Genomic DNA, 13,654 nt, shown 5'->3' with positions numbered 1-13,654 from the left:
TGTTACCCTCCCTACTCAGAAAGATTCTCTCCATATCTATACACATACAAGTCCTTTCCTAGCCGCAAGCCTCGGATGTTATGATACACCTGAAGCCTTCTCATCATCCCTTACTCCAGGAGATCTACTTCTTCTCTTAGAAGGCAGTGACAGTTGCTGCACATGTCCTTGCCCTTGCCGACTCTCCTGTCCATCAGTTATCCCCCTGTAATGATGCGTGTTGGCTGAGGCACAACTCTCAAGCACCGATTCAGACTACAGAAATCTTCTGTCTGCCAGCCAGGGAAGTCTTAACTACCTGTCCAGTTAAATGAGCACTTCAAGCTGACCTAAGATAATCACTGCACAGTGTGTGTGAGAGTGTGAGTGTGAGTGTGAGTGTGGGAGAGAGAGAGAAAAAGAGAGAGAGAGAGAAAGCGAGAGAGAAAGTGAGAGAGAGAGCAAGAGAGAGAGAGAGAGAAAGAGAGAAAGGGAGAGAGAGAGAGAGAAAGAGAGAAAGGGAGAGAGAGAGAGAGAGCAAGAGAGAGAAAGCGAGGGAGAGAGAGAATTGAATTTGAGAGAGAGCGAGAGAAAGAGAGAGAGAGGAGAAAAAAAGAGAGCTAGAGAGAGAGAGAGAGAGAGAGAGAGAGAGAGAGAGAGAGAGAGAGACGTATGGGAGATAAAAAATACATCAAGCAGAGAACTGAGTGCCAGAGATGAACAGAAAGTGACAGTATGAGAGTGGGTGAGGCCCTGGAGTGTCCACGTGCAAGATCATACACAACAAGATCCAATACTGTGTTCTGAACATCCAAGTGACCCTTGGAAGCCTTCAATCTATTGAGTCTGTCTTTCCAAGCCACTAAAGCAAAAGCACAATTTCACATGCTGGTAATATATTATTAGAATGTAACTTCTCCTAAGAAATGTCAAACTACATAGGTGGGTGATTGTGGCTGCGATGAATACATTACACACACACGCACACGTTTGTTGTATTATCCTTGTTGGGACAAACAATTGATTCCCATTCACAATCTTATTTTCCCAATCCCCTAACCCTAACCCTTAATAACATATTACTGCAGTGGGCTAAATCAGGGACACAGAGTGATTCTTGGTAGTCTTAAACAAATCTACTTTGAAACAAAAGTATACACCTCACATACATGGTTATGGGCTTAAAAAAAGAAGACACCTTTACCATGTCAGATATAGAGTTGAAATGATTTACATTTTACGTTTGCATCCCGATATTACCCTTCATATACATCACAGAGGACTAAAATATAACAAAACAGTTTGACATAGAAACACCATACGTTCTGCGTTAAAAGTAATATTATTATTAATTATGAAATTATGAAAAATATGAATAACATTCCACCAATTAGGCCACTAGAGCGCACTTTGGTCATTCGACTGCAGGAAAGGGCTACCCTAACCCTAATTGTAACCCTAAAATAGCCTTTTTCCTTGTGGCGACCAGCAAAATGCCCGCACTTGTCTGAATGTTCCTTGTTTTACTATCTTTGTGAGGACTTCTGGTTCCCACAAGGACAGTAAAACCAAAAAAACACACAAGCTAATCTGCCAGTGTGACACATTATGTCTCTCCTTTACCAGTCAAAGGCATTACATGAATAACAACATTTCTCATACCACATTAAAGATTAAACCAACCCTCCATACCATCATAGGGATTTCAATTCCATAACACATCCAGTTTCAATGTGTCATGTTTGAGTATGTTAACATCAGTCCTCGATTGTACTCGGCATATCAACAGCACTCAATTCATTTCTCTAAGCATCCGGCCATGACACATTTAGAAGACTTGTTGTCCAATTAGCCTTGTCTGTGTAAATAGAAAGCTGAGTAAATAGATGTCTGTCAAATATAACAATACTAACAGAGAACCATCTGAGGCTCAGAGACCAAATGAAACGTGACTTGAAAGTGATAGCCAATTAAGATGGGCGGCTGTCGATCTAGAATAAGATCTGATAGCATTTTTTTGTTTACTATGCTAAGCACAATCTGTCGTTTAACCTCTAAAGTCTAAGCCGTTGGGGGGGGGGGGTGCACTAAGCTAACATAAGAAATATTTTTAAGATGGCCATACCATGGATAACACCATGGTGTTTGTGAGGGTCATCTTTCCATAGAGTGGTCATATTAGTTTTGTAGGCCAAACCGTTCGGCCGTTACAGATGTTTTGGTGAGAAGACCTGGTCTAACAAATAGAGCTGTAGCTCTTCCACTTCCCACCGCAGATGCGAAGGACAACATAGGCAGATGCGGAAGGACAACATAGGCAGATGCGGAAGGACAACATAGGCAGATGCGGTGGATGTAGTTGCAGCCCATGCAAAACAACAGATACACTATACATACAAAAGACTGTGGACAGCCCTTCAAATTTGCGGATTTGTCTATTTCAGCCACAGCCATTGCTGAGAGTATAAAATCTTTTGTCGGGAGCTTCATGAAATGGGTTTCCATGGCCGCACACAAGCCTAAGATCACCATGCACAATGCCAAGCGTCGGCTGGAGGGGTGTAAAGCTTGGCGCCATTGGACTTTGGAGCAGTGGAAACGCGTTCTCTGGACCGATGAATCCTGCTTCACCATCTGGCAGCCCAACAGACGAATCTGAGTTTGGCAGATGCCAGGAGAACGCTACCTGCCTCAATGCATAGTGCCAACTGTGAAGTTTGGTGGAGAAGGAATAATGGTTTGGGGCTGTTATTCATGGTCAGGCTAGGCCCCTTATTTCCAATGAAGGGAAATCTTAACGCTACAGCATACAATGACATTCTAGACGATTCTGTGCTACTTTGTGGCAACAGTTTGGGGAAGGCCCTTTCCTGTTTCAGCATGACAATGCCCCCGTGCACAAATGTAGATCCATACAGAAATAGTTTGTCGAGATAGGTGTGGAAGAACTTGACTGGCCTGCACAGTGCCCTGACCTCAACCCCATCGCACACCTTTGGGATGAATTGGAACGCCGACTGCGAGCCAGGTCTAATCACCCAACACCAGTGCCCTACAGCACTAATGCTCTTGTGGCTGAATGGAAGCAAGTCCCCCGCAGCAATGTTCCAACATCTAGTGGCAAGCCTTCCCAGAAGAGTCAATAGACTCTTAAGGATTAATCAGCAGGTCTAAGTAAACAGTGCTTTAAGCTCATCCACCTACGACAACTGCTTCAGCATTCAACAATGTGATATATCACATTCATGATTCAACTTTACTGTTTTTTTACATCAGAGCAACCTATGATACAACTAGGAGTTAGAGATTATACTGCCACTTGTCCTTCCCTATATTTCAAAATGAGCATTGGAACAACATAAAATTGTACCTACAAGTGTATAATAATCATAATCAAAAAATGTGAGTGGTATGAATTGTTCTCACCTTGTTCCTGTCATAGGCCACTTTGTGTAAAGTGTTACCTACTTAAAATTCTGAAAGTTATAGCAAATATGTGTGGGTCTTGGAAAAAATGTTAATGTGGAATTATAATGATTAAATGCTTTTAAAAAGTTGCAAATGAGGTGTAGTTGGTCAGAACAAATCAATGTTCTGTAAACTCCCACGTGAAGTTCACTCCCACACATGAACACAAGAGCCTTCAGCACTTACTCTAGAGTTCTACTGTGCCATTACTTGTGAAAAAAAATTTGAGAATGAACATGCATTTCATATTTTTAAGTAAATGTCTCTGTGTAGTTGTCCAGCAGCACTACAACCTTTTCGTGGGCAAAGAGGGGAAAGCGTGACGTCTTAAACCATGACTCAAATTTGTAAGTCGCTCTGGATAAGAGCGTCTGCTAAATGACTAAAATGTAAAATGACTCACAAAGAGAGAAGGAAAAGAAGAGAAAAAAATAGGAGGATGCAGAGAAAGAGGATGGCGAGAGAAGAGAGGCAGCAGCAGATGTGTTCTACCTCTCGATCAGGAGCTTTGACTGAGTCTGGAGTGAGAGAGAGCAGGAGGGATGTTCCAGTGACTTTCAGCATATTTATAACATGCTTGTGACAAGTAGGCTAACCAAGGATCCAATCTCACCCCATCTCTGTTTACTCATGGGATTAAATTAAAGAACACAGCATCCAATTTCACACCTGGCTTCCTTCAACATAGCACTCCTCCAGCACAGTGTGACAGTCACCCACAGCACAACCTCTCGGCTCTCTTCCCTTCCCACATGTTCCTCAGTATTAGCAAACGGAGCGTGGAGAGAGAAAACCATGTCAGATTTCCAACGGAATGGAAGTTCATTTGTTTAGTGGGATTAGCGATATTGGGTTGAAGTAGTAAGCCGATCTCTTTTCCCAGAGATTTGAAAGAATAGAGACAATTTTGAGAGACAAATTTACTGATTACTGATTTCTACAGCTATCTTCTCTGCGAATATCTGGCTGATCCATATAGGGGGATACTTATTTCACAGAGGCTAATTACGCTACTCAGATAAAGGAAGCAATTAAAAGATAAACACCAGCAGGAGTTTGGTGACCTCTAACCTCTAATAGCAGCTGTCTGTGTTATTTCTACATTTCACTGCATAATGGTACCTTAGTGGTACTGTGTAATTAGGTAGAGCAAAAATGGCAATACTATTTAGAAGATGTAAGATCTTCCCATGTGTTACAGTAGGTCAACACAGCTGCTGTAACATAGAATATACCGATATTTCTTTAAAGGATCTTTCAGGCAGCTACCATTAGGGTTCCTTACCAGAATGATCATATTGATAACCCATACACAGATGGTTACTGTTATTCCGGAGTTCCAAATTGAGCAGCAGCTGCTGAAATAATGAGCTCCTACATATTGAAATTAACATGTTTTTTTTTAGAGTTTTTTAGAGTGAAGTACATTGGAAAAAAAGCAAAAGAAAACTGCAAGACTGAATTGGAGACAAAACAAGCAACAAACAAAGAAGATAGGCTTTTGAAAAAGTAACTATTTTTCATAAAATTGTACAGTTATCTTAGCTAGCTGAATTGTTTACCAGTTGCTAAGCAGTTGCTAGGGACTCTCCTGGAAGAAGCTAGCTAGTTAACAAAGAATAACAAAGAATATCTAGTTAACAGAATAAAAGAAAGACAAAATAAGGCCAGAAGAAAAAGGACATCAAAGTGAAACAGTCCTCTAAAGACACAAGAGACAATAGTACAAGAAACAACGCTTCTATTGCGTTTATATTCTATTTCTATAGCTTCTTCAAGGTTTCCAAGATGGCGTAGCACAGTCAGATGTCCTTTGTCCTCCTCTTGTCCCGTGTGTATGTATTTTATGTCTTTTTGTCTTTTTCTTCGCATATCTTTTTGTATTTTTTCTAGAAACTCAACTTCAAAACACTCTCCTGCAACCCGCCTCACCAAATGTGGTGCTGATCTTATTTTTTAAAAGTTTTTTTCAAAAGTATTATTCACCTCGTAAAGCTACAACGCGACTCAGACCAGAGCATACCGGACCTATTTTCTCTCCATATCCCCGAATTCTACCGCAAGCTCTGGACATTTACACCTGGATTGCAGCTAACTAGCTGCTATCCGAGTGACTATTGCATAAGGTCGATTCCGGAGCAAACACCAATTATCCCGGAGCTAGCCAGCTGAAGAGTTCCATCAGCCACTCCTGGGCTACAATCACCTATCCGGACCCGTTTTACTGCCGATGCGGAGCCCCACCGGGCCTTCACGACTGGAATTCCGACGCTATCTGCCCGAGGGAGTTATTCAACTGGCCCCTCCATCGCAACGTAACCTGAACGCCCATCTGCTAACTGCGGCTCGCTAATCGTTAGCTGTCTTGAGCATATCGGCTGCTGTCTGAACAGGTCTATCGAACAATCTTCTTGGGGCACTATAACTATAACTATTTTGACAATTGGATTGGTCCCCTCTACCACACGGAACCCATTAATCTACCGACGTAAACGCACGGGGTGGCTAAAAACAGACTCCCATCTTCTGCTAGCTTGCTACCCATGGCTCGGCTAGCTGTCTGAATCGCCGTAACCCCAACCAACCTCACTACTCACTGGACCCTTATGATCACTCGGCTAAGCATGCCTCTCCTTAATGTCAATATGCCTTGTCCATTGCTGTTCTGGTTAGTGTTTACTGGCTTATTTCCCGTGTGGCTCAGTTGGTAGAGCATGGTGTTTGCAACGCCAGGGTTGTGGGTTCAATTCCCACGGGGGACCAGTACGGAGAAAAAAATGTATGAAATGTATGCATTCACTACTGTAAGTCACTCTGGATAAGAGCGTCTGCTAAATCACAAAAAATGTAAATTTCACTGTAGAGCCTCTAGCCCTGCTCATTACACCTAATCCAACCCTTCAGTTCCACCACCCACACATGTGATGACATCACCTGGTTTCAATGATGTTTCTAGAGACAATATCTCTTTCATCATCACTCAATGCCTAGGTTTACCTCCACTGTATTCACATCCTACCATACCTTTGTCTGTACACTATACCTTGAATCTATTTTATCGCCCCCAGAAACCTGCTCCTTTTACTCTCTGTTCTGGACGTGCTAGTTGTCCAATTCTCATGGCTTTTAGCCGTACCCTTATCCTACTCCTCCTCTGTTCCTCTGGCAATGTAGAGGTGAATCCAGGCCCTGCAGTGCCTAGCTCCACTCCTATTCCCCAGGCGCTCTCTTTTGATGACTTCTGTAATCGTAAAAGCCTTGGTTTCATGCATGTTAACATTAGAAGCCTCCTCCTTTGTTTTATTCACTGCTTTAGCACACTCTACCAACCCGGATGTCTTAGCCGTGTCTGAATCCTGGCTTAGGAAGACCACCAATAACTCTGAAATCTCCATCCCTAGCTACAACATTTTCAGACAAGATCGAACGGCCAAAGGGGGCGGTGTTGCAATCTACTGCAGAGATAGCCTGCAGAGTTCTGTCCTACTATCCAGGTCTGCACCCAAACAATTTGAACTTCTACTTTTAAAAATCCACCTCTCTAAAAACAAGTCTCTCACCGTGGCCACCTGCTATAGACCACCCTCTGCCCCCAGCTGTGCTCTGGATACCATATGTGAACTGATTGTCCCTCATCTATCTTCAGAGCTCGTGCTGCTAGGTGACCTAAACTGTGACATACTTAACACCCCGGCCATCCTACAATCTAAGCTTGATGCCCTCAATCTCGCACAAATTATCAATGAACCTACTAGGTACAACCTCAATGCCGTAAACACGGGCACCCTCATAGATATCATCCTAACCAACTTGCCCTCTAAATACACCTCTGCTGTTTTCAACCAAGATCTCAGCAATCACTGCCTCATTGCCTGCATCCGTAATGGGTCAGCGGTCAAACGACCTCCACTCATCACTATCAAACGCTCCCTGAAACACTTCAGCGAGCAGGCCTTTCTAATCGACCTGGCCCGGGTATCCTGGAAGGATATCGACCTCATCCCGTCAGTAGAGGATGCCTGGTTATTTAAAAAAATGCCTTCCTCACCATCTTAAATAAGCATGCCCCATTCAACAAATTTAGAACCAGGAACAGATATAGCCCTTGGTTCTCTCCAGACCTGACTGCCCTTAACCAACACAAAAACATCCTGTGGCATCCCGCATTAGCATCGAATAGCCCCCGTGAAATTAAACTTTTTAGGGAAGTTAGAAACCTATATACACAGGCAGTTAGAAAAGCCAAGGCTAGCTTTTTCAAGCAGAAATTTGCTTCCTGCAACACAAACTCAAAAAAGTTCTGGGACATTGTAAAGTCCATGGAGAATAAGAGCACCTCCTCCCAGCTGCCCACTGCACTGAGGATAGGAAACTCTGTCACCACCGATAAATCCACTATAATTGAGAATTTCAATAAGCATTTTTCAACGGCTGGCCATTCTTTCCACCTGGCCACCCCTACCCCAGTCAACAGCACTGCATCCCCCACAGCAACTTGCCCAAGCCTTCCCCATTTCTCCTTCTCCCAAACCCAGTCAGCTGATGTTCTGAAAGAGCTGCAAAATCTGGACCCCCACAAATCAGCCGGGCTAGACAATCTGGACCCTTTCTTTCTAAAATTATCTGCCAAAATTGTTGCAACCCCTATTACTAGCCTGTTCAACCTCTCTTTCGTGTCGTCTGAGATTCCCAAAGATTGGAAAGCAGCTGCGGTCATCCCCCTCTTCAAAGGGGGGGACACTCTTGACCCAAACTGCTACAGACCTATATCTATCCTACCCTGCCTTTCTAAGGTCTTTGAAAGCCAAGTTAACAAACAGATCACCGACCATTTCGAATCCCACCGTACCTTCTCCGCTATGCAATCTGGTTTCAGAGCTGGTCATGGATGCACCTCAGCCACGCTCAAGGCCCTAAACGATATCTTAACCACCATCGATAAGAAACAGTACTGTGCAGCCGTATTCATTGACCTGGCCAAGGCTTTCGACTCTGTCCATCACCACATCCTCATCGGCAGACTCAACAGCCTTGGTTTCTCAAATGATTGCCTCGACTGGGGTTAAATTCTTGGGCCGACTCTCTTCTCTGTATATATCAATGATGTCGCTCTTGCTGCTGGTGAGTCTCTGATCCACCTCTACGCAGACAACACCATTCTGTATACTTCTGGCCCTTCTTTGGACACTGTGTTAACAACCCTCCAGACGAGCTTCAATGCCATATAACTCTCCTTCCGTGGCCTCCAACTGCTCTTAAATACAAGTAAAACTAAATGCATGCTCTTCAACCGATGGCTGCCTGCACCTGCCCGCCCGTCCAGCATCACTACTCTGGACGGTTCTGACTTAGAATATGTGGACAACTACAAATACCTAGGTATCTGGTTAGACTGTAAACTCTCCTTCCAGACTCACATAAAACATCTCCAATCCAAAGTTAAATCTAGAATTGGCTTCCTATTTCGCAACAAAGCATCCTTCACTCATGCTGCCAAACATACCCTCGTAAAACTGACCATCTTACCGATCCTCGACTTTGGTGATGTCATTTACAAAATAGCCTCCAACACCCTACTCAACAAAAATCTCTGAAACTGGAAACACTTATCTCCCTCACTAGCTTTAAGCACCAGCTGTCAGAGCAGCTCACAGACCACTGCACCTGTACATAGCCCATCTATAAATAGCCCAAACAACTACCTCTTCCCCCTAGTGTATTTATTTATTTATTTTGTTCCTTTGCACTCCAGTATTTCTACTTTGCACACTCATCTACTGTCAAATCTACCATTCCAGTGTTTTAATTGCTATATTGTATTTACTTCGCCACCATGGCCTATTTATTGCCTTTACCTCCCTTATCTCACCTCATTTGCTCACATTGTATATATACTTATTTTTCTACTGTATTATTGACTGTATGTTTGTTTTACTCCATGTGTAACTCTGTGTTGCTATATGTGTCGAACTGCTTTGCTTTATCTTGGCCAGGTCGCAGTTGTAAATGAGAACTTGTTCTCAACTTGCCTACCTGGTTAAATAAAGGTGAAATAAATAAATAAATAAAATAAAACTTACAGACGTAAGATCTTAAATTGAGCCAGTTTGCTACTGGAGGAAAATAATCGTGCAGCAAAAGGAAATGAATGATTATGTGCATTATGATTAATGAACATTTTGGCAGGGGTTGATACATTTTTCATAAGGGAAAATCAAGTCTAAACTTTCTAAATGGAAATGACAAACTTTAGAAGCCTTGCTAAAACCTCCAATACACTACACATTTTAAATGTCCTGCATTGCAGGAAAGTTCTCCATACTGATCAAATTAAAATCCGACATCTGTAGGGCTATGAAATACAACCAGACATCATACAGAGGTTGGATAAGGTCTCTTTTGTAGGTCTTAATTCCAGCACATGGGGAAGAGAGAAGGCTGAGTTATCACCCTTTTTGCATAATGTATGGCATTTACATGAATACTACAGTACAATTCACATTTACATGTATTTCTATTCGGGAAGACACATTATCTTATTACTACTACATGATGAGAGACAGAGAAGAGATGCCATCAAACCTCTGAGAGAAAGGTGAGCATTGTTTCACACAATGGCCTCAATACTCCACAATCCCAGTAGACAGGATGTGGAGGAAGTCAGGCGTGTCAGACAGACAAAGGCCCACCAACCCAATCCTCATTAAAAGATGATCTCACTTTTATTAAGAGCTTTATCACCGGATATCCTGTCACTCAGATGTACATGACTGTTTTTGACAAAGACTGTAAGACCTTCGCGAGCAGCTCCCCAGTAACCTGTGGGGGCCTATGGGGCCTATGGGGCCTTTTAGCTTGGGGACACAAAACACTACTCACCAAACATGTTCCCAATGTGGCCATTCCTGGTCAGGGGCCGTAGCTCGTTCTTGCCCCAGGCGAAGCTCTTGTAGTTGTCCCAGGCAAACTTCATCATCTGAAACATAAAAACAGGTGATGGGGTTAAGAACACAGGTCAGTCACTAAACTGATGGCAAACCACCTGATTCACAACAACAGCCTTAATTAAACTGGAATGGTGGCCTGCAGTAATGTCAATGACGGATTATTGTTTTGCTGTGGATTTAAGACAGGCATGCAATTATCACACATAAACCACACTGGTAAACAACGCCATTGACAATACCCCCAACTAACCCTGTTAAATCAAATTAAAAACAAGGTGGATCGCCATTCTCCTTCCAAAAACCTTCCAAGATCTCCTCAATTAAAAATAATCATGTTTTTTCCCACTGACTGATATGGTCAAAGTGATTTAATTGTGTTATGCCAACAATAAAAGTAACCAAGTTTTCTGCATTTTAGGCAGTGTAAAATGAAGTGGTTTAGGGTATCTCCAGAACAACATTTTTTATTTATTTAACTAGGCAAGGCAGTTAAGAACACATTCTTATTTACAATGACGGCCTACCCCGGCCAAACCCAGACGACACTGGGCAAATTGTGCACCGCCCTATGGGACTCCCAATCGATTCGAACCAGGGACTGAAGTGACGTCTCTTGCACTGAGATGCAGTGACTTAGACCGCTTCGCCACTCAGGAGCCCAATTGAATGATTATGACTGGAAGAGCCCATGCATCAAATGAATGCATAAATTCATGACTAGGCAGAGACTGACAGCAGCCGAGGCAATGTTTCAGGCAATGTTCTTGTTTGTTTTCTCTTCTCTAGGAGGCGATACACTTAGAGAGTTTATTTGTTAATATGTACTTTTTGTTTTGACGTTGAGTAAAGGCTATGCAAGTTCGTGCTCTGTGTGGCTGAGCTCTGTGTGGCTGAGCTCTGTGCGGCTGAGCTCTGTGCGGCTGAGCTCTGTGCGGCTGAGCTCTGTGCGGCTGAGCTCTGTGCGGCTGAGCTCTGTGTGGCTGACTTTCTGGAAACCTCCAGTACAATCACCTGGACGTCTGTCAGAGCGTTTTTTTCTGCAGTGAAATATATTGTACTATCAACGAGGATAAGAATATTAAAAGCAAATGATCTTCTGAATATGAATCAATCATAAAAACACAAAAGGAAGAGTTAAGGCCACTGATATACATGTAAATATTGAAACCAAAGCATAATTCCTACTTCCTGTAAATCTCCCACTGAGGAAATTGGCTAACCACCACACCAGAATTTGATTTGGTTGACTGACACAACAAGAAAATATTTTTTCAGAGGCGGAGTGGTAATATGATGTGATTTATATCGTGAACACTGAATGAGTCTGTGGTAGTCTCCAGAGGTTAAGTGAGAACAGGCTAGCAGCATCCATCTAAGCCCAAGACACACATGCAACATATACTGAACCAAAATATAAACCACAACATGTAAAGCGTTGGTGCCATGTTTCATGAGCTGAAATAAAAGATCTCAGAAATGTTCCATATGCACAAAAAGCGTATTTCTCTCAAATTTGGTGCACAAATTAGTCTATGACAGAGTGTTCTCACATATAACAGCGAAAAGCCTCCGTAACAGAGAGGGAAGACATTCTTCAGATCTAAAAGCACTAGCAACTGGTGAAAAAAAGGGGTCAAGGTTCAAGAAAGGCTGAGAGCTGAGCTGGTGCTACCTGGGCTTGGTGAGTTACAGCAGTAATGGAGTCAGCTCGGCTAACATCAATGAAGGTTGGGCTTTCAGAGACCATGAGAGCAGAGTGAATGGTAGAAACAGGCAGAAACAACAACATCCTGCTTTGTGGCTTAATGCAGGTTTAAACACACGTACACAAACGCTTGCTCACTCATCCACACACACAGGGATGCGACAGTCACCACAGGTGCACACTCAGTGTCATTGTTGAGCCTTTGCAGAATAGTCGTCCCAGCCAATTTGAGTGGGCATTATTTCAAAAGAAGCTTTCTTGCCTAGAGATATGCCAATATTAACGCCAATAATTTATGCAGGACCACATCCAGTGAAAGTAAAGAACTAGCTTGAGACATGATTTAGGGATTAGCATCAAGGATATTGATGGTGCAAATTTGTTTGCATGGCAATAACTCTTCAGGCAGGGCCAAAAAGACTAGCATAGGTTTTGGGTTCAAAAGAGGACACTAAAGTTTACAATACCAGACAAAATTACTTTTCCTCAGAGCAAAGGATTCAGGTTTCAGTTGAAATACACTTTTTCTAAACGCTAGTCTTGCTCTACTCCCCAGAGATAAAACATTTATTTGACATAAATGCTAGGGTTTGTAAACGTTTGAACTCTGTTAACTCTGTTAACCTTATCTGGACTGGGGAAGCTCTGCAGTTAAAGCACAAAATAACTGAGTGTGTAGAGATTGCAGAATGCAATAATTATATCCCCTGACAATGTTGTGATCAGTAGGGAGGCGTGAGATGACCAGGGTCGGAGACCGCCAGGATCACAGGCCTAACATGCCATGATGATCATCATCATCATCAGCAGCAGCAGCAGCAGCAGCAGCACACACACACACACACACACACACACACACACACACACACACACACACACACACACACACACACACACACACACACACACACACACAATCAGAGACCACACCAATCGATAGCACCCACTACAGCCCCCCCCCACTACAGCCCTAGCACACTTCCACCCAGACAACCTTTCTAGGAGAGCGAATGGATGGGGCCAAACTGTTGCCAGGGGTAAATACGCTAGACACACGGCGCCTGTCGTAACTGCTCTTTGGCTCATTAATTGGCTGGTTGTTGGGCAAAGCAGTTCAATAGCAGCCAGTGATTAAAATGAATCACACATTTATCAGGATGCAATTTGCCAATTCCATTCCCTGAGGTCGGAAGTCAATGCTTTCCAACCTGATTCTCGAGGATTTTCGCACGACAACACTCGACATGAAAAACAAGATGGCTTAGAGCGCTTCAGTGAACATACTACCACCCAACAGCTTTATCAAAATCTCCTGGGAAAGATGCAGTATCACCGGGTTTTGATCGTAGCAAATACAACAAAATGATGAGCAAAGAAAATCATTACAGAGACATTTGTTTTCCTTCCATTAATGAGAAAACTCACTGTCTGATCATTTGACGAAAGGCACTGAAAGACTTTAGGCTTTCTAATCAAAATCAGCTGTAAATAAGCAGCAGCTGTAGATAAACAGCAAACGCCACAAATACACCATGGACATGCCAAGCCTGGTATG

The 13,654-nt window shown here is 43.0% G+C and overlaps 1 protein-coding gene across 1 annotated transcript in view; it reads right to left on the bottom strand.

Moving 5' to 3' along the window:
- LOC106582899 (mannosyl-oligosaccharide 1,2-alpha-mannosidase IA) overlaps positions 1-13,654 on the bottom strand; it is a 218,701-nt gene that overhangs the window by 110,135 nt on the left and 94,912 nt on the right. The window contains exon 2 of the mRNA XM_014166496.2: positions 10,327-10,423. Within this exon, the coding sequence (XP_014021971.1) occupies positions 10,327-10,423 (97 nt within the window). The remainder of the gene's footprint in view (positions 1-10,326; positions 10,424-13,654) is intronic.

Source organism: Salmo salar, chromosome ssa02 (assembly GCF_905237065.1).
Source record: "Salmo salar chromosome ssa02, Ssal_v3.1, whole genome shotgun sequence".
NCBI lineage: Eukaryota > Metazoa > Chordata > Actinopteri > Salmoniformes > Salmonidae > Salmo > Salmo salar.
The sequence above is the reverse complement of the archived record's forward strand: the minus strand, read 5'-3'. Positions and strand labels throughout refer to the sequence as shown.